The sequence below is a fragment of the Syngnathoides biaculeatus genome, chromosome 10 (assembly GCF_019802595.1).
Source record: "Syngnathoides biaculeatus isolate LvHL_M chromosome 10, ASM1980259v1, whole genome shotgun sequence".
Taxonomy (NCBI): Eukaryota; Metazoa; Chordata; class Actinopteri; order Syngnathiformes; family Syngnathidae; genus Syngnathoides; species Syngnathoides biaculeatus.
Window position 1 is genome coordinate 13,254,885 of NC_084649.1, and position 21,104 is coordinate 13,275,988.

At 42.3% G+C, this 21,104-nt stretch overlaps 2 protein-coding genes across 2 annotated transcripts; one reads left to right on the forward strand and one right to left on the reverse strand.

The window, feature by feature from the left end:
* Window positions 1-14: 14 nt before the first annotated feature.
* On the reverse strand, window positions 15-5,512 carry zc3h10 (zinc finger CCCH-type containing 10). Its single transcript, XM_061832128.1, has 3 exons — window positions 5,315-5,512; window positions 1,259-2,513; window positions 15-1,039 (listed from the first exon to the last, which is right to left on the reverse strand). Exons 2-3 carry the CDS (start codon window positions 2,381-2,383, stop codon window positions 521-523), a joined length of 1,644 nt encoding a protein of 547 aa, XP_061688112.1. The 5' UTR covers window positions 2,384-2,513; window positions 5,315-5,512; the 3' UTR covers window positions 15-520.
* Window positions 5,513-7,356: 1,844 nt separating this feature from the next.
* si:dkey-28n18.9 (sorting nexin-32) lies at window positions 7,357-15,549 on the forward strand. The gene is made up of 14 exons (XM_061833744.1): window positions 7,357-7,592; window positions 7,778-7,888; window positions 9,192-9,299; window positions 9,454-9,514; window positions 9,648-9,772; window positions 11,522-11,605; window positions 11,686-11,760; window positions 11,852-11,882; window positions 13,436-13,523; window positions 13,635-13,674; window positions 13,764-13,850; window positions 13,935-14,024; window positions 14,208-14,273; window positions 14,354-15,549. Exons 1-14 carry the CDS (start codon window positions 7,587-7,589, stop codon window positions 14,486-14,488), a joined length of 1,107 nt encoding a protein of 368 aa, XP_061689728.1. The 5' UTR covers window positions 7,357-7,586; the 3' UTR covers window positions 14,489-15,549.
* Window positions 15,550-21,104: the final 5,555 nt, after the last annotated feature.

Below are 21,104 nucleotides of genomic sequence, written 5' to 3' on the forward strand. Positions count from 1 at the left end.
TTTGTGCACAGCAGTCAAAATGATCAAAGCGCATTTTTATTCAGTCACTGATAAAGCTTCGAAATAAGGGCGCAGAAGTGTCTACGCTGCCCTCTCGAGGGGAATCACATCACTGAAGGGACATTTAAAAAGCAGAATTACAAGGAAAAAAAATCTTTACCACAATAACACACGAAAAAAACATTGAATAAAAAAATAAAGTTGGAATAAGAAACAATGTTTTTTCTTCATCCCCAAGAATAGATTTTTTTTTTTTTTTAACTGACAAAGACCAGCAGCCACCGGAGGAAACTGCCTTAATCCTCATTGGGGGCCAATGATCAAACCAACTGAACAAACGCAAAATGATGAGCCAATTTAGTACATGTATTGTTTCAAATGTATTCTCAAAATAATTTACTTTAAATCAAGTCCTGTTCTTGTATTGTTATATAGTTTTTTTTTGTTATCAATGCGGCACCAATAGAGTCCGTTTTAAAATCCCCTTAGAGGAAGCTACGGGCCATGTTTTGACCAATTATCAGGTAATATGAGGAAGAGTGGTTATCCTCATGCTCTGACTGGCGATTGGGTACGACACCATGGGCGTCGTGGCGTGGCTCATGGTGATGCCCGGCAGAGGCTGCGTCATGGACACGGCCACCGGAGCCACGGACACGGCCACCGGCGCCATAGAAACCGGAGGCGCCATCCCTTGGGCGATGGTCTGCGCCAGAGCGGCCGACAGCGGGGTGATTTCTGGGTTCAGGTGAGGAGGCGGCGCCGTCGGGGGTGCGGCGTTCGTGGGGGGTGCTGCGGGAGCGCCGGTGGGCGCCACCAGGTCCTGCTGGGTGACGGGTCGAGGCTGCAACCCGGTGCTGCTCAGCGTGGTGTGAGTCTGGGCGATGCTGTGATTGTAGGAGCTGACCGCGCCCACGGGGGCTGCCAGAGTCTGCTCAGCGGGGGCAGGCGTGGAGGACAGCGTCATCACTTTAGCCTGACTTCGGAATTGGGCATTCTGCTCAAGGAGAACCTCATTTGTGGCAATAAGGTTGGAAACCTAAGATGAGAGGATATCAATTAATAGGCAGTAGAATTTCTCGTTAAGAAACAAACTATGATTCCCTTGTAGAGTAAATTAAGTGTAACAGTCATGATTGCCGCAACCAAGTCCTTTTCATCAGAATGTGATTATCATTTTCAGCTACATGAACAAATATTGGTCACTGATCCTTGCTAATTAATTAATTTTATCTGGATACTGGATGCTTATTCTAACCTGTTTCTTCAACTCAGCCACTCTCTTCCTCAGCAGGTTGTTTTCCTCCTCCAAGAACCTGTACTCCAGAGGCCGCGTGGGCAAAGCGGCCTGGACTCCGAGGTCATAGTGTCCACCGACATTCCCGTCTGCCAGTCGCAGGCTTTCCAGCCGGCGCCTCTTGATCTGAAGAGCGGTGTGCTCTAGTGAGCTGTCCAACGCTGTGGAATCAAAGAGGCCGCTCTCAAGCAAGGGGTCGTACACCGACAGCGAGCTCCTGTCGAACCGCCTCTGTCCCGTGGGGCCGATTGCCAGACAGCCGCTGATTCCTCCGGCACCAACGCTCCCGACTCCAGCCAGGCTTGGATCTCTGCAACCACCCAAGCTTGGGCAGCCTATCCCCATGATATTATTGCCACCCACACCTCCTACAAGTCCCGGAATCCCCCCGCAGGTTCCCCCTGCACCTCCTCCACCACCCACGCCACTTCCTGCATTCACCATTGTGCCTGCACCAGGCCCGATCACACCACCCCCTCCCACCCTGGCAGGTTCATATTCATAGTCTTTTTTGACATGGCGAAATTTACACTTATTGCCCCTCTGGCACTCTCCCTTCAAGAAGTCTCTGCAAATTGGGACCTCCCCTCTGCTGTGCGGCAGATCTGTTGGTGAGAGGCCAAGCCGTGCCGCAACCTTTCCTCGGAGTTCAAGCGGCAGCTCTCCACTTTTCTTATAACAGTCCTCATCCTCTTTAGTTCCATGTACAAAGCGACAGTTGGAGCGCAAGCACTCTTTATTCTGGTAATCATGGCAGAAGATAAATTCATTCTTTTGCACCCCCAAGTCCGGTACCTCATTAAAATCGGGATGCTTGAAGCGACAGCGCTTCCCTCTCTTGCAGACATTGCGTATGAAATCCCTGCAGACGCCGTCCGGTGTCAGTCCAGCGCCTTGCACGGCGCCGCCACCGTTGCCACAACTGTTTCCGTTGCCTAGCACCCCTCCTCCTCCCATGCCACCAACACCCCCTCCTGAACCTCCTCTACCCTCTGCAGCACAAGCAGAGCCCGGTCCTACCTCCTCGCTCAGATTCCCACTACTCACACCACCACCTGACAGGTAGGAGCCGTCCCGATCAGGCATGGCGCTGGGCCCAGCTCGAGAAGAAAACAGCACTCATGTGTATGAGGTCTGCAGTATTCTGGTGACACTTTACATCCAGGGAAGTCATGAATTGATTACTCTCTTGGCTCCAACTTGTTCCCGTTGAGAACTGTAACATAAATAAAAGAACATAATTAGACTTTATTAAAAGAGTTCAGGTTCGGAGGCTGCCCCCTTTTCTCTGCGGTTTTCTGGCAGCTCTGACCAGGCCTTCAGTATAGCGCTCGTGCATGTGACGTCACCTATTTCACGGTGCCATATTACCGGTCAAACAGAGCTGCTCGAGATTGTGGGAGACATTGAACCAGAGGAGAATCTTTACAATACCCAAGACCTGTTGTGCTGTTGGTTGTCACAAAAGACGAGATCGATATTCAAAGAGATCATTTTATGGAATACCAGCTGAAAAGACCAGAAAATATCGATGGATTTCGGTGGATGGTGTCCGACCAAAATACACACACTACTGTGTAGAAATCGCTTCATTTCAGGTTGGAATTATTATTCTCAATTTCAAATTACCAAAAAGTATTTATAATGCCAACATGGATCATTTGAGAACAATGCATGTTCCAAAAAAAAAAAGTCTGTTGCAAAGGTTTATGGAGGTTAAGTGTGCCCGCAATCGCTTCCGTGTACGTTCCATGTAGACGACTCCGTCCTCTTATTTTTTTGTCAATCATCGTTAATGAATGCGAGTTTGTGTAAAACCAGGGGTGATTTATTTAAATATTGGTATTTGTACTGAATACTAGCTGAAAAGACTGATGGATTCCAGCAAAGGTTAACGTGTCGCCGAACACACTTCTGCGTTTACAAGTCATCAAAACCGTCACTTTGTGGGATTTATTCCTGATGTGAACAGATCCAGCAACAAAGTATTCGTATGCGTCCAGACTTTTGTACGTTTTCAAACTTTTTCGTGTAAATCCCGACGACTTACTTACCAGATCCATGTGTATATCCAGTTGTTCAAAACAAGCAGAAGCGAATTAACAGTCCAATTTCTTATCGGCGAAAACATCGACTTTGGCATTAAATATGGGTCCTCTATCCCGAGTTATCTCATTTTTCCACGTACCGTCGTTTATTTTCACCTTCTAAATGTCTGACGGTATCGGACAAGACTATGGCCGTCGTGGTACAAGACATATTTCTGTGTTGTCTCCAACTGACTTAGCATTGAGCAATGCTTAGCTTGACCGGCAATAAGGCGAAGTAACCAAAAGTCATGTGATTTTATGACGTAGGTGCATGAACTCTATTGGTTAGCTGTTGTACAGGAGAGGTTTAAAAAAATAAATAAATAAAAGTTACAACACATGAAGACCGACAAAGACAATCCAGTTCAGTCATTAAAAAAATGCTGAACTCAAGGTCCATGGGCCACATAGGAGCTCCTATTGGTTGGCCAGAGCTTGCACCCACACACACTCTCACACACTATTAACTCCACAACCACACAGCACATCATAAAAATAAATTAAAAAAAAAAAAAAAAAAAAAAACACTTCATATAGTCTATATCACACATTTGAACCTATGACCGTTGGGTCTGGATCATATCCCCAGCAATAAATGGACCTTCACTGTATTCAAATATAGGGAGTGTTTGCAAGATGGCGTAATTATTATAGTTCTCATATAGGATATACAAGTCCAAACGTCAGACGTTTCAGGACTGGTATCACAAAAGAGATACTTCAAATCCAAACCATCCATTAAAGTAAAGCCCCTTGAGTATTAATTAATTTTAAAAGCCTTCTCAGCCAAACACGCATACACTACTGGAAGGATTGTCCAAGGTTCCTCTGCAGCTGCATTGTCACAGACGGACATCTTGACATTGTCCACATCTTCAAAACAGGTTCCCTTGATGAACCCATTGAGCTTGGGAAAGTAGGAAACAAAATCATACTGATCGACGTCAGATCAGTAGGGAGCTTGCTCCAGCAGACCAATGTTCTTCTCGGCCAGGAACTGTCAGATGCTGAAGGCATTGTAAACACAAGAGTTGTCATGGTTAAGTTGTCTTGCCGCAACTCTGGCCTCTTCTCATGAAATGAATGACAAAAATGACGATTGTACGGCCTACAATGTCAGGGAAAACTTCTAGTTTGGGTGTCGAATATATCTTCTCGGACCAGTCCATGAAGTTTTCTGACACACCTCAAACTGAGCTCCAGCCATACATCTACTTTGTAAACAAATTAACTGCAACTTGAAATGGCATAAAGCTCAAGTTTAAAAACACACACACACACACACACACCACACACACACACACACACACACACACACACACACACCCTAACAACTAAGTAGCAATGTGCAAGAGAACTTGAAGAGGGCAATGAAACTCTCCTCTGGCTTTTCATACTACCATATTACTATTTCTATTGAACCACAATTCACTGCGTTCAAAATATTAATGCACTTGTCCACTTTCTCAATTTCCCAAAGCACTATTGTTGCACCTTCATAAAAAGGAAAGCTTTAAACAGTTACACAATAAATGTATGTCAACCCCCCCTTACTCATTTCGCAAAACAGAAGGAGTTTGGTTTGCACGTAGTTACCTTGCAGTGCCCAAAATAAATTAGTTTATAACGTGTCAGAGAGTTTAACATCCCCGTCTTAAATATCTTTTTAAAATAAGCGATACAAACAACGTCAACAATGCACGCTAGCCTCCCCGATGTACTACAAGCTTATCGAAATGAGCTATCAAAAATTTGAACAAACGTTTGCTTGGCATTAACATTTCTCAGTCCACATGCAACTAGTTTTTGTCTTCATTTCATTCCGGGACATTCTGGGGATAAGCAAAGTTGGTTCATAGAGTCGTACTTGTTACGCTAAGCTAGTCAAGGCTAGTTGATAGCTCGCTGAATGCTAAGGCTGCCTTACCGATTGGAAGCCAGCAGAATTCTCAAAGCAAGGGCTCTGTCACGCTGCAATACGTCACTGTTGATACTCAAAACGGTTGTTTTACTTTAAAATGACCACGTCAGTGTTTGAATTTATTTTAGGTCTGCGTGCTGTTTTGCTGCTTTAACTACCCACCACCACGGCTCTTCTTCTGGGGTGCTCTCCCCGGTGGCGGGCGTACTTTTCTGCCCCCAAGTGGCACGAACGGTGATTCCTCTGCAAAAGATTTTTGTATATGGCAGCTTTTACTGGAAGAAGTTAATGGAGCTGTCGAATTAAAATACTGAGCCACGGGGTTGTGAGAGGCAGCTAGAACTGCCCACGTGAAAATAGAAAATAATAATAAATAGCATTTGTTTGTTTGTGAATCAGAAAAAAATGGTCGTATCTAGACACAGTAGCACACCCTGCTAAAAGCCTGCATAAGTGAGGGCCAGATTAAAAAAAAAACAAACAAAAAAAAACTTGCCGTTATACACCACCCAGATAAAGATAGGAACGGTTTTGCAAACAAGAAAGTAAGCACCACACCAATCATTTCTGCACCATCTTACTATGTTTGACAGTTGACCTGTAGCCTAATACTCAGCAAAAACTGTGCAAACTTCACTTTTGTAGTCTATAAACTATAAAATAACCATTACATCCCAACAATACAGGCCCCCCTGTGTCTAAGAGCGTTGGCCATCAAAATACATTGCAATGAAAAAAGTAATACAGTAAACTATTATCAGATAATAGGGGCTGAGCTCTGTCGCAAATAGCAAAAATCGGTATAGTATTGACCTCTTTTGGGCACTGTGATGGTGACGATATAAACACGCTATATTTTTTTGTGTACGCCATTTATTCATTTAGCTATCATCCAAGCAGAGTTCCTTCACGTGGAGAGTCAATTTACAGCATTCTGACTGGTCTATGACATCCCACACAATACTGTGTTCTGTCACAATAAGAACTGAACCTACTAAAAGAAGGTAGACACTTCTTCTTCTTCTTCTTGAGAAAAAGGATCCACATAAAGTCCGGGCAAGCAAGTCAAAATGCCATGCAGGAAGGAGGACTACCAGTGACAGAATTGTGAGGCAGACATTCTAACCAGCACCTCCTTTATAGATCAACCTTTTGTTTGGGATTGTTCCAAATTTAATGGGTTTTGGACTATTATGTGTCAAACTTGACCAAGGTTCATAAAACTCGCTCATCTTAGACTTAGTTGGTTTCGAACAAATGGCAAACATTACCTCTTACCTTTGCACGTTCACACTTGATTGTAATAAACTACATTTTAACAGTTGTGCGGCCATATTCTATTACATTTAGTGGACAGCACCTTTATTCCAACTCTTTCTTGCAGCCATATTTCTTATCGGATACTTACAACAATGAAAATTGTTGAGTGACTAGAGTCATTAAAGGACTTTTTGTGCATGAATTTTAGAATTTTTCCAAACTGTCTACCCTCCATTTGTCCCTAAGCTTGCTCGCTGCTCATCCAAGAAGCACAAGAAAAGTCTCTATGAGACTTTGGCCCAAGACACCTTACTGAAAAATAAGTCCACTTTGAACTCTGTAAAAGACGACGCGGAGAACGTCTTCAGATTTTTGGACATTTTTTGGCAAGGTGATTCACGTTCTCTGAAGCTTCTCTCACGTGGAGAGCAAGAGGAGGTCCAAACCGTTACTAAAGTTTTGATGGACCTGTTGGGGATAAAAATGAAGACGACTTGTAGATGTTTTTTTTCAAACTCTTTATTTAAGTGTGTGCGTTTTCAATATTATGGACTATATTTTGTGTGTGTCACACTAAAGTCATATTAAACCCTTAAGTTAGTGTTATTTTGTCTTCAGGAGCTATCTGTCCTGCCTCTTTTATTGGTTATCATGTGAATTCAACCGTTCTTTACAAGTCGCTGATATGGCTGTCATCCCCCCCTTCTCCCATGTGGGTGTGTCAAAAGTCTTGAGTTACTGACTAACACACCATTTACTCCCTTTTTTTTCCCACCCCTTGGCTAGCACTTTAGATGCAGGACAGTCGCAGTCCATTTCTCATCAAGCCAAGCGTGCACTTTGACCCAAAGGATATCCTGTGCCTTCTCAGCAGTTAGACCTCGAGCGCATTGCAGCCAGCTGACAAAAGATCTTGCGAGCTTTAACGCGTGTCTCCACCCGAGCAAACAAAGACTTCTCAGCGTTCTCTGAAACAGAAAACAAGCAAGATTGAAAACATTGGCTCACAAGTTTGACCATGATGGTGAGTAAGTCTTCCTGAGAATGCTCTTTATGACAATCTCTGAGAGTCATGTGACAAGCATTTGCACAGTTGCATGCGTCTAGGGAACCAATGTGAAGTTTTTATCCACTTTGAAATGAAACACAATGTTATATATTCACTCTGGAGTTCTTAACGCACCGCTTGATTTAAATTTGATTTTACAGGAAGAGGTGAAAGAAGAGACGACTTCTCTGAGTGTTCATGGTCACAGTGTCAAGGTTGCAGAGGTGCTGCAGGATGGAGATGGACTTACCTTTCTAATTGTGTCTCAAAAAGTAAGAAAAACTCCATACGGTAACTGCATGCACTAGAAATGGAAAACATGAGGCAAGCTCTTCAGACTGCTACAAAAAATACAAAACTCAGTTGTGCTTCACTGTACGACGTCTCAATCATAAATCTTACACCGATGACCGACGTCCTAATGGCTCAAACTTGCAAAGATGACTTATTTTGAACTTGTGATGCTCTCCTGGAAACGTCTGCTAAACAAGAAACATCTGGAGATAAAGACCGATATTTGTGCAAAAAGGGCCTGCACCAAGCCCCATATAGCCCCCGACTGGTCTGAGGTTGTGGACCTGGAACAGGGCCACAGGCAGGGCCATTGTAAAACACTAGAGTCAGCGTTTACAAACTTTATTGAGCCAAAGCGCATATTTTACAGTGGGAAATAATCGGACAGCACACCACCAAGCAGAAAGTATTGAACTGAAATGATCACCCAGTTTCAATGTGCTCACAAATTTATTTGAAATCTGTGCCCGGTTTAACAAAGATGATATACTCACGGCAATTAATGAAGGACAAATCATATTTTTGGGGAAAAATAAATGATATTGGATCATGTACAACTGCCATTGGCAGGCGGCGGCCTCTCTCTGATGTATCTTAGTGACTGTCGTTTTATATCCCAGAAGAAGGGTCGCAGTCTTGATTTTAGCATGCCTCTAACTTAAAGGGTATTATAAATACTCGCATTTGTGAACCAGCCTTCAGGACATTTGGATAAGTAACAAACTAAAAATCACATATTGGTCCAGAGCAAATATTTTGGGCATGACAGAGGCGAATATTTATTTCCATGGCTTCATTCCGCTTATGATTTGGTCAGGTTTTTCTACTCTCTGGTGTACTGTAGTTAGGTATACATTTTGTTGATGGTGTTATATGCAGGGCATGAATCAAAGGGGCTGTATAACGGTGTTTCTTCACACAATAATAGATAGTTCTAAGTTACTTTGTGATAAGTTTGTCCATTGCTGTCCTTTTTTACATGAAATTAAAAGTTTGGCAAAAGCAAAAACAACAACGACAAAATCATATCCTCACTGGCTTTTTCCGCGTTCAGTATGGCGTTGTGCAGTTGAACTACAACTCTGAGAAAAATACAACCATAATGGAGTTGTAAACATTAAATGAATACCTCTCTGACAGCGCCAGTCAGCCAAAAGTGATCTCTACAAAGGCTGAACTTTAGCACCAGCTGCAAGTGTACCTAATGCTGTGGTCAAAGCGTTTGTGAAATCAGACGGTTGGATGACAAGCTTAACTCTTTTGTCTCTTGTTGGGGGGAAGCTGTCTGGGACGGGAGAGTACCATGTGGACCGGACCTATGAGGATTTTGAATGGCTGCAGCAGCACCTCTTCACTCAGGAGGATGTGCCCGGGATACAGGGAGTTATAGTTAGTGTTGTCATCCCCCCCCCCCCCAATATGTTCTTATTTTACAAACCTCCGCATCGTCAAACCTTTTAAATCAATCGAGAACACTGAAATTCAACGTTGCATTTGAAAACAATGAGTCATTGAAAAACTGTTTTCCCATTTTCCTGCCAAGTTTCCTCCTCTTCCTGTAAAGGCTCAGATGAATCCAACAGCAAAGGCCGCCAGACAGCTCGGTAAGAAAGTCTAGATTCAAACACAAACAAAACAAACACATATTGTAATACATTTGAATGAATGAAAATAAAGTGTAGCTATCATACCCGAGCTGATTTGTTGAGTGGGATATTGAGTGCAGTCTGTCTGTAGGTTTCCTTGCTTTGGGGAATTTGCAGCCCTACAGTGCAGCACTGGAAACGTTCCTCCACCAGGTAGCGGCACACAACCTACTGCAGAAAAACAAAGCTTTGGAGATCTTCCTCACCAGCTCCGAAGTGAGTACTGAACTGGAGATGCTCGTCCTGGCCAACCACAACACAATCTCTGCTTCCACAGTCTAAATAAATGCAAGGAAAAAAATATTTAGATTTATGAATAATACCTTTTGTCAAGGCGGCACGGCGAAGCAGCTGGAAAGCATTGGCCTCACAGTTCTGAAGTCCCGTGTTTGATCCTGGACCCACCCGTGCGGAGTTTCCATGTTCTCCCCGTGCCTGCGTGGGTTTCCTCCCACATCCCCAAAACATGTAACATTAATTGGACACTCTAAATTGCCCGTAGGTGTGATTGTGAGTGCGACAGTTGTCTGTCTCCATGTGCCCTGCGATTGGCTGGCAACCAGTTCTGGGTGTACCCCGCCTCCTGCCCATTGATCGCTGGGATAGGCTCCAGCACTCCCTGTGATCCTTATGAGGATAAGCCGCTAAGAAAGTGGGTGGATGGACCTATTGTCGAAAAGGTATAAACCACAGGTGTCAAATGTAAGGCCCGGGGGTCCATTCCGGCGTGCCAAATGATTTTATGTGGCCTGCAAAGGCAAATTGTGTGTCCACTTCCATAATTCTTGTCAAAATCTGGACCAAAATTTAAAATTGTCACATTCCATAAATGATAACGAGATTTTAACAGCAATTTTGTGTTACCAAATACGAACAAGGTTGAGAAACCCATTTCTGATTTCAAAACTAGTTCATAAATTTCATGCGTAAATATGATGAGCCAATTAAAGATTTTTATGTTTTCAAAGTCAGAAAGGATCTGTAACTACAATGTGCCCCGTGACAAAAACAAGTTTGAGATCCCTGGTATAAACAATGTGCAAACCCCAGTTCCAATGAAACTGGGATGTTGTGTAAATGTAAATAAAAACAGATGCAAATGGTCTCCAACCCATCCGAGATATCTAATGTCAACTCCCATGGCACAATTTCCCGTGATCTTTCATCTCATCTTCCAGAAACATTTGCAAGCTGTAGCTTTCACTCCTGCACTGCAACATTTAATATCCAACTCACTACACAATGTGGACACGCACAGTCATCATCTTCAAATGAAATCAAACAGACAAAAACATTTGTAAATCTTACACATCACGGAAAAGAGTCCTTTAAACAAGATGGACAATGAATGGGTTAAAGTGTGTAAAGAAAGGCTACAAAATGTTAAATTATTGAAACAATCTTTCAACTTCTAGATGCTGTGTACATGTTTATAAATGCCCTGAAAATCCCACCTCCCGGGAACTTTTATCAATCAATCAAATAAGTACAGTACCTTCTTTCACAGGCTCCAGAGAAGTAACATTCATGAGCCATTAGCTGCACCGCCAGGAAGATTTTCCCTCCTTTAAATTTCAACAGGACGATGCACTCCTGTGCGGCTGACGGGTGCGACATCAGCAGCCACAGTCGATCCCCACCGATGAATTTCTTTACTCTGCTCCTCCTAACCTCCAACAAACACTCTTAATGTAGTCCCCGGTGTCATTTTTCTTCTAAAAGGATTGCATCTGAAAGGCTACTACCAGGACTTTAGAGACAGATGGACCGTAATTGTTTTTCCAAGGTTTTCCATATTTTGAATGGACCCATTTGAATTATTTTTTTGTATATTTATGTAAAGAACCCATATCTAGACATTTTCACACAGCCTTCATTTCAAAATACTGTAAATGTCAATTCTGTATGTTATGTTTTAAAATGTTTTCCGGGAAAGTCGCTTTAAATCTGTGTCTTTATGTCCAGCCGCCTGGTCGACAGAGAGCCAGGAAAAACATTTTCAACCGCTTGAGTCAAGCTGTGGAAGAGATGAGAAAAGAAGGTCACAAGGTCATCAAGTTGGATTCTTTTGGAATTGACAGCATTTCGGTCGTGTGTTTTTCTAACCATTTCCTTGACTGCCTATGCAGGATGTTGATGACTTCTTTCAAACTAAACGGGACATCAATCACTCCCTAACTGGTGGCACCAGAAATGCAGTGGAGGTGACTTGCTCGCCGACTTTCTTCTTTAGTACAATATAGACACACTTTTAAATGTATTTTTTAATTAATTCAGGTTTTTTTTCCTTTTCAGAAATTCCTCGATGTGGTTCTCACTGAGCAAAGTAAGATCATGCCGCACATCTTCCTAAAATATGAATTAAGTAAAAGACTTTTTTAAAATCATTTTCATCTCATTTGAAGATTTTTTTATAACAATATTTGAATGAAAAAAAAAAGAATACTGAAATAAAAACAGGGACTGTCCAAAAAGTCCAAGAATTTTTTAATGAAACACAGAAGTCTTATGGTTAGTGGTCAAGCATTTGCACACACAGTAGTAGTGCAATGATAGGTGTCGGGTCTCAATTTCAGATCCTGTTATTGTCGTCATATTGACTATTTTGCATGTGTCCCTTGCTGTCAACCCCATCGTTTTTTGCAATCTTCCCTTTTGAGAACCCCCCTGATGGTTTCAGTAACATTACCATCAGCATTTTGTCTTTCTTGATTTCTGGACAGTATAATGTGTTTCTAGCAGCATGATGACAGATTTGGAAAGCATTGTCCTCACAGTTCTGGGTACCCGGTTTTAATCCCGGCCCTCCCTGCGTGGAGTTTGTATGTTCTCCCCGTGCCTGCGTGGGTTCTCTCCGGGCACTCCGGTTTCCTCCCACATCCCAAAAACATGCAACATTAATTGGACACTCTAAACTGCCCCTAGGTGTGCTTGTGAGTGTGACTGTTGTCTATCTCCATGTGCCCTGTGATTGGCTGGCAACCAGTTCAGGGTGTACCCCGCCTCCTGGGTGAAGACAGCTGAAATAGACTCCAGCACTCCCGCGACCCTTGTGAGGATAAATGGCTAAGAAAATGAATGAATGGATGGATGGATGGATGGATGGATGGATGGATGGATGGATGGATGGATGGATGGATATGTGTTTGTTTAACAGTACATCACGGTCTTGCTAACTGAATCATGTTATTTAGTGAAGCACCACCATGTGCTCATAAAATGGTAACATTTGCCAAAATGTCCGCCGTCTGCAAGCTCACATGTATTTTGCATTGGCATCGTCTGCTGCAATTATTATTATTATTATTACCCGATCAATATGCTTTTGCAAAAGATTAATATCTACCCCATACAATGACTATGGAATTCAATGGGTTGGGGTTTGGGGGAATTTAGGAAATCCCAAAGGTACTTTATGAGGATATTTATTCAGAAGACATTTAGATGACAAAATGTGTTGATGGGTCATTAGTGGTACGCATCCAATTTCACACATCCATCCATCCATCACAAGAAACTATATTCCATCATAACACAAATAGCCTCTGCAAAAAATTAGAAGGATTTTCTACCCTGCCTTTGCACTGAGATTGCCAGATGCACTTTTGCAAGTTTTTTGCACGAGTTGCTGCATGCAGCTCTTGAGGGTTGACAGGCATTAGTGGAAAAGTTGCTGAGTTGTGAACAAAATGTAGTGCTAAACTTTCCCAATAAAATTTTCCACAAATCAAACACAACCAAGCAATTAGAATGGTACAGTAGTTTGATGACAATTTCTGTCATTCATTCATTCATTCATTCATTCATTCATTCATTCATTTGAGGGGTCCACCACTTGACACCAGTTTTGGTACTTGATCCGCTCATGTGTTTATCCAGAAATAGCAATGGCCTGTGGGCACTTTGCAGCCGCCCTGCATTTATGTGTGGAATCCAGCGATGATCCTGACAAAGCAGCTTTTTCAAAGTAAGACTCCACTGGCCTCAAGACTGTCACATGGACATAATGTGATAATTTGCATACAAAGTTTGGGTAGAAAAATAAGGTTGATTAATTCTGCATTCTGTATTCATGTAGGATTTGTGTAAAATTATCAGACATCTTTGAGTCCATGAAGGTAATTTTTAATATTCCAGAGCTAGAAAAATAATACATTGTATGATCCTGATGCATTTAGTTTGTTTATTTTCTGTTTTGCACCTGAAGAAGAGTATGACCAGCGTTGCTGAAAACGACGTGAGCACTCTCGGAATCGGCCTGGATCTGGAGTCACGCTACCAGGAAGCAGAAAAAGTATATCATGTTGTACATGTAATCATTACCAAATGCTGACACTTTGTGAGGTTTTAACAAGTCACACTATTGTGTTGATCTAAGGACATGCTTTTCAGAAGGACCTGTAAACTAGTAGAGTTGGAAACTACCAGAAAGAATGCAGAGAAGGCCAAGCCAGTCAAGAAAGCTCCTGTGAGTGGTTTTGTCCACGTGGAACAATAACAGCTTTTGGCCAACATGTGTCAGTAGAGTATTGCATGTGCAAGCGTGCTTAAACTCACACAAAAGGCAACAGACATCTGCCCTTAATCTAATCTTTTTTTTTTTCCTCTGTACATACTTGCCAAATTATGACTTACTATCCATGTTCATCAGTTGGAGGAGGTGAAGAAAGCAGCAGAAATTGAGTTTGATCACATTTGTCAAGTGGCAAAACAGGAGGTATAGCACCAAAATTGGACTACATCATTTTGAGAATTTATATGCATACTGTCTTAATGTAAGTTGTTTTTTTTTGGCAGATTGAGCACTTCGAGGGTGCTCGTGTGCAGATGTTGCAGCAGGCTCTGGTGAAGTGGTGTGAAAAGCAGCTCCACACAGCCCGGGAAATCGCTGACCAGTACGACCAGCACCTCCAGGCCTTCAGAGGGATGTGACCCGCTCATCGTTTGGTTGTGTTTCAGTACAAATGATGCTCAGTATAAAAAGAAACTCACAACACCATCTCAAAGTTCATCTATTGACAATGATTTGCTGTTCATTTTCAACACTACTTTCTCGTTTGATGTTATCGTCCCACCAAATAAAGTCTGACAAATTGAATCCCCCCCAAAACTCAGAGTTTCTCACTCTTAGGTCATTAATCCGTTTAACGAGGACACCGCAGCAATGACGATCTGAGCTCTTCTTCCCCTTTCACGGCCTTTCATTCCTCTTGGTTATGTGCGAATGATATACGGTACCTTGCATTTGCTTCAAATGCACATTTTCCCCTTGAATGGAAGCTCAAACTAAAACACACTTCTGCCCATATGCTCGATGTCATCCTCCCCGCCCAAGTTTGTGGAGGACTGCGGGTCCACGCCTCAGAACCTCAGCCTGTTCCATCTTATCTGTTCCAGACCTGTAGTTTTTCCACTGCTGAATTAGGTGGTGTGGTGGTCCATTTGTGGGAGCGAGTGAGAAAGAGATAAATGGCTCCTCTCATGAGAGGAGAGGCCAGAGAGGAAGCTGTGCTCATTTGACAGTGGAGCTGGAGATAAAAAGAATTATCATCTCACTTAGCGTCCAGTGTTTTTTTTTTATATCCCATTCACCACACATAAGATTATATACAGGAATTGAGTGGTGGTGCTTTGGGATCGGTATGGTCATCATAAAATGTACCATTAAAATTGCAGTATCCATAGTGCAGATTGAATAGCTGATCATTTGTGAACTGGAAATGTGAGAAGGACTGGGCAGGCGGTCGTGGTGTCAGGGCAGGAGTAAAAACTACACACCCCAAAAAACATGAAAGTGATTCTCAGTGGTGACTTTTGGACAAGCCAAAAGTTGAAAAGCTCAAAGTAATTGTCCATTGATCCTAAACAGTATGGCAGCATATGCACCCTATGGGCAAGACACATCGCCTTCATTCAGAAACTCTCACTCGTTTATCACTTCATTTGGAAGGAGCAACAACATGACTCAAGTCTCCCTTCAATTTATTGGTCAATAAACAACCATTTCTCCTTCAATGTTTGTGTATTTTTCATTAAGTTGTGGTCAGAATCAAATCTTTGCAGTTTTCATTCTTTCGATTGACAGATTCCGCATGTAGCATGTGTTAAAAAAATACTTATTGGGTTTGTATCCTTGTCATTGCTTTTGTAAAAAGGACTTTAATGGTTCTGTGTCTTACCAAACCAACATTTTTTCAAGCTTATCTACATCACTTGTGGTGATCTCCGCCTAGCTCTGCGCCCCCAAGCCAGCGCTCTCAACATAACAGACACGTCTGCTCTCTCATGTAGTGAAGGATGGGTCTCCTACAGGGAGACCACTGATCAGGAGAGGGGGCGGTCTTAGCCAAATATGGACAAAGTGGATACAAAACTGGGTCAAACAGAAGTAGCTGTCAGAGGGGCCTTTTCTGGGCACTCATATGACAAAACCAATCCGTTGTTTTAAATGAAATTGACACTTTGGTACCAAATCTGCAATAGAGAGTCACTCCACGGAGGTTTGAATAGCCAAAATATGGGACCTTAAAATACTTCAGATGATACTTTTTTGACTTGACATTGGTATGAGAAGTCATCCTGGAGTCCTATAATTAGGCCAGTCTTATTATGATAGTGTAGATGTAAAAGTACTCTTTAGACTATGGATGGGTAAAATATGTCCGGTAGGCCACGTAACGCCAACTCTGTTCTCTAATCTGGCCCATGGGGCATTTTCGTTGACTGTCACATTTGCAGTATTAATTTCACATAATTTTTCGTGTGTAATATGCAATTTTTTCCTCAGAAAGATTAAACAAAAATTGAGTGTGTATTAAGAGAAATTAAAGCTTTCTGTTAAATTGCTTGGGTGTAGAGGGGTTGCAAAAAATGTGCACTTTCATTCCAATATGATATGATAATTTTGTCTCCTCACAGAAGATCACGATGTTCTCGCCGGCACCACCATATCAAGTTGCGGCGCCTTCAATGCCCGCATGAGATGATGATGCTATGTTATCGATTCCCACTCAATGCATTAAGCAAAAGTGTAGTTTGACTGACTGGTCAAAAATATGATCCTCCTTTCAAGTCCACTGCAATAGGCTAGCGCTCCTACTGTAACCAGAAGAGGAATATAGAAAATGCATGGATGGACTGGGTTGGTTGGCGAGTGAAAGGTGTTGGTCAGATAAGCTTATTAGAGGAGTGGACTGATCCCTGGCAGACAGCAGAGGTGACAGTGTGTGTCGTGGACCTTGCAATTCCCACGAAAAGCTAATCAGTTTTTACCATGAGGCAGATTTAAAGCAGTTGAGGGCGGTGTCAGTGAGTCCAAGTGAGTTGCTTTCTTTCGGTGGGTGCACACACACACACACACACACACACACACACACACACACACACACACACACACACACACACACACACACACACACACACACCACACACACACACACACACGCACACGCACACACCTACACGCGCACACACACAGCGTAATGAGAGCACGTTTCAGCTGAGCATGACCCTGAACAAGGACAAGGAGAGATCATGGCAACGCTGCATGCGTTTGAGTTTGCAAAAACATTCACTTAGCGCTGATACGCTGAAGGAGCTCATTACGGACAAAGAGGCTGCACTCAGCCCCACCGCACTGACAACCCCCTAACAACCTCATGGTCTGACAAAGGCCTGCTTGTCAATTACAAAGTGCAGGCAATGGCTCGTGCGAACAAAGAATGACGGCTACACAATGAAGCCACACTGCGGATTCTCATACGAGAACAAATATGGAGATGAAACACAAATACAATAAAATTGGTATTTCATTGACATTAGCCTGTAAATGCACCACGGGAGATTAATACACAGTATTTATCATGAACATGCAATCACTTGTCAGGTTGTGAGAGCAGCTCTGGATAATTTATTTGCTTGTCTCACTCGTATGCAGTTTTATTCATTTGTAATGTAAGCACCAAAATCCATTTTGATAAGATGTTGCCGATAGACAGCTATTTGCCACCATATAAATAACAACCTTCTGAGATACTTGCTTTGTCTTTGCGTCTCTGCTACCTGGATTCAACCCTCCATCGCTCCTGTTCTGTCTTCACAGACAGCTTTGATGTCCTGGAGGAGCTCGGGCTCCTGGGAGTTAAAAGAACAAAATTTGACTACAGAATTGTAATATGAAAGCCTCCCAATCGAGTCTTGACGTCCCCGCCGAACAGCGGGGTTTGAAATGAAATAAAAAGCCAAAATAAACCACGAGTGCTTTAATCTTATATTCACTTGCATCTGAATTGAAGTCCAAGGTTCCGTCACTGATGAATGTGTGCGCAGCAGCTGACTTGTGGCAACGCAAGGTTGTCGGCGCCTCATTAAATCTAATCACTGCCACGCACAGATTAGGACTCATTAAAAGTTTTGGGGAGCAAGATATGATGAGATGAGGAGGAGGAGGAGAAGAACATAATGTAATGCAGATTTGCTGGCACCTGCAGCTACTACCTTCATAAGATACATCCAAAACAGTCTCCTGCAAAAAAAAAACGTGCTAGGAACACCACCAATATTTTTTTAAATACTGTTTTCAGCTTGTCTGCAGCGTTCCAAAGCATTTGAATTGCTAATTCTGTCTATTTGTCATTTCACGAGTGAATGGAGGCCATAAATATTTATACTTTCACACTCCATCGCTGCCTTCCATATGTTCAAAGGATTGCAGATGATGCTATGATACAGTTAATTAGGTTTGCAGGAATAATGTTAGCAGCAGGTTGACGTGCTGAGCCCATGACTTCCCTGCCATTGTCAGCGCACAGTCGTGTTGAGTGAATAGCCTGGAACAAGAACGCAAAAGCTGACCATGTTCTGACAAGTCAGACAAAAAGCTCCATTTGAGGATCAATGAATACAATTAAAACAATTGTTGGTCAAGCAATCAAGCACCAAAAACATCAGATTTCCAACACATTTTGTTCCACATTTACTGTAAATGCAGCCATTAAGAGGCAAATCAATTATTCATCAATTTTTCCAGCACAACTTTGACCAGAGGAGCAGGACATATGATGCATGATCAGTATGGATCGGCCCAGAGGGCGATTGGTCACTTGGCTTCTCCATGTGACCCCACATCATAGAGTCCACCGTGTCCCGCGCTGGATCACAGTAATGTGTGTTTGCAACTTTTTTTGACCAGCAAATGTTATTGATGCTAACCCTAATTTCTGATAGTATGTCTGCAACTTGGCACTATAATTATTGACCGAGTGATAAGCACATTTACCCCATAGTTGAGAGGTCTTGGGTTTGAATCTTTCCTCTGGGCTTCCTGTGTGTCATTTTGCAAGACCTCGCCATGATTACAGCATTTTTTTCTGGCTATTCCTGCATCGTCCCACATTCCCAAAAATGCATGTTCATTGAAGTCTAGTCCATAACTGTCAATGTGAGATTAAATGAATGATCTGTTACATATTCCCTGGAACTGGCTGGCGACTATGCGAGGATGTGCCTCTCCTCTCGACCCAAAGTCAGTTCGAATAGACTTGTCTGTTAAATGTTTATATACTTCTTAAAAATTGATTTACACTACAGTTTTATCTGCCTATTTTGAGGCACGCTCAAGCAGCCCTAAATAGAATCAAATTCAACCCTGATGCTCCTATAATTTTTGATTTTTTTAATGTCCAAGGGTCAGTTAGGGGTGAGGGTAAGTTAGTTAAATGAGCTAGAAAAGTGTGTCACAATACACAGTACTTGGTTGAAACATAATATTTTAACCATGAAAATGCAAAATTACAAAAATCTTTCTCCAACTGCGCCGAATTTAAACCACTCACCCCCATCATTGTGTTATTAATGTCACTCCTCATTTTTGCTGCATTTAATCACAGCTCACTGTTTCTATGGCGAGGTGGGAGTAAGCTGACACTATTTTTCGAGCTAGAAAATGTTTCAGGTGGTCAGAAACAGCACCACGATCCTTTGTTTGAATTGGAATGAGAGACGCTAGCTCTGCAAGTGTTAATACGATAGCCAAGGTGCAAGGGAGCTAAGCACCCCGAAAGCCCTGATCCTAGAATCACCCCTGGTATACAGACACTTTTAAACTTTGGGGGCTGACAGGTGCACTGTGATGCATCAATGAGAAATAACACGAATGGTGACATGCAATCTTATATCTTTGAATGAATGCGTCTTTTTCTGTTAAACCAACAAAATTCATTATGCGTAACTGGATCATACAAAAACATGACTTAACGTAATTTGTATAATTTTTCAAGTTATTTAAAAAAACTAAAAACAAGTGCAACAAATGCCAAAAGAGGGCAAACACCACAAAAAGTAAATTCTTTAGTACTGGTTCTACCAGGTTCTCATGAGGTAGGTGTCATGAATGATGGCAGTTAGAACTCTCCATATTAGTTTTGAGCTGCTTTTTACACCGTAAATGTCTGGTTAAATTTCTTCCCATCATTCAATGCCGATCTTGTAAGATGACCATATCTGACACTTTAGGTTATGAAAATAGGAGAGACAATCCGTCTTCAAAGTCCTACCGATCCATGTCAGAACCTCACTCTTTTTGTTCAAGGTCAACTCATTGTACCAACTGGTGCCAAAGGACCTCCTGCTTGACTGTCTACTTGCATCTGCAGCTCCATTTTTCCAGCAGTTCAACAAGGTTGAAACAATGCGACTGAATGTCATCCTTGATGGAGCAGCAAACAAGGAGTGAACATCTGTTGCAGCAAAAAAATGTGCCCTGCAAGCCCACCGCAGGTTCTCCAGACAAATGTCACCTCTACTTTCACGCTGTTGTTCACTACCAAATGATATTGCAAGTAGATCGATATTCATGACTTTGTAAATGCCTCCTGGTTATATGCTAATACAATTCACTTTGAGATAATGAAGGTCTTATTAATCCCAGTCAGCTATAGCATATGGTAAACTCCCATTATGTTTTAATAATAAGGCGCAAGAGCTGCTATTGTACTGATTGTGTTGTTTATCAGCTGCTGCCCCCCCCCCCACATAAAAAAATGTAACGATGCAATAATACAAAAAGAGCTGAACTAGAAGTAACATTTTTCTTTTCCTGTGTCTTCCCTGACAACAAGTAGCTGTTTCTTTTCTGGCTCTGATGAATCTAGGATTTCACAGAGTTATTGCTGAAAGAGAAATTTGTTGGAACAGAAGACAAAATGCAGACAAAAGAAATCTAATTATTTTCATGCCTTTAAAATAATCAAAAACATCTCCCTATTCAAAACTAATAATGCTCATTTTTGATGGACAATGTCAAAGACATTGTTAACAATGCCTAAAAAAACAGTGAGAAAGAGAAAGAGGGTACTCTGAATTATGAGTACTTGCATGCTAGGTTGATTCAAGTCTATGTGTGCCCTGAAATTGGTTGGCAAGCAGTTCAGTGTGTACATCGCCTCTCGCCCGAGATCAGCTGAGCTCGGTGCCAACACACCTGTGACCCTAGTGAGGATAAGCAATTCAGAAAACGGATGGATGGATGTGTTATAAATACACGCTTTTG

Bases quoted from the DNA above. Each gene is read 5' to 3' on its own strand.
- si:dkey-28n18.9 (XM_061833744.1), top strand. The intron at 9,515-9,647 runs GTAAGAAAGTCT...GTCTGTCTGTAG, and splicing joins AAAGGCCGCCAGACAGCTCG to GTTTCCTTGCTTTGGGGAAT. The intron at 11,883-13,435 runs GTAAGATCATGC...GTGTTTATCCAG, and splicing joins TGTGGTTCTCACTGAGCAAA to AAATAGCAATGGCCTGTGGG.
- zc3h10 (XM_061832128.1), bottom strand. From the start codon at position 2,383: ATGCCTGATCGGGACGGCTCCTACCTGTCAGGTGGTGGTGTGAGTAGT. The intron at 1,040-1,258 runs GTTAGAATAAGC...CTCTCATCTTAG, and splicing joins TGGCTGAGTTGAAGAAACAG to GTTTCCAACCTTATTGCCAC.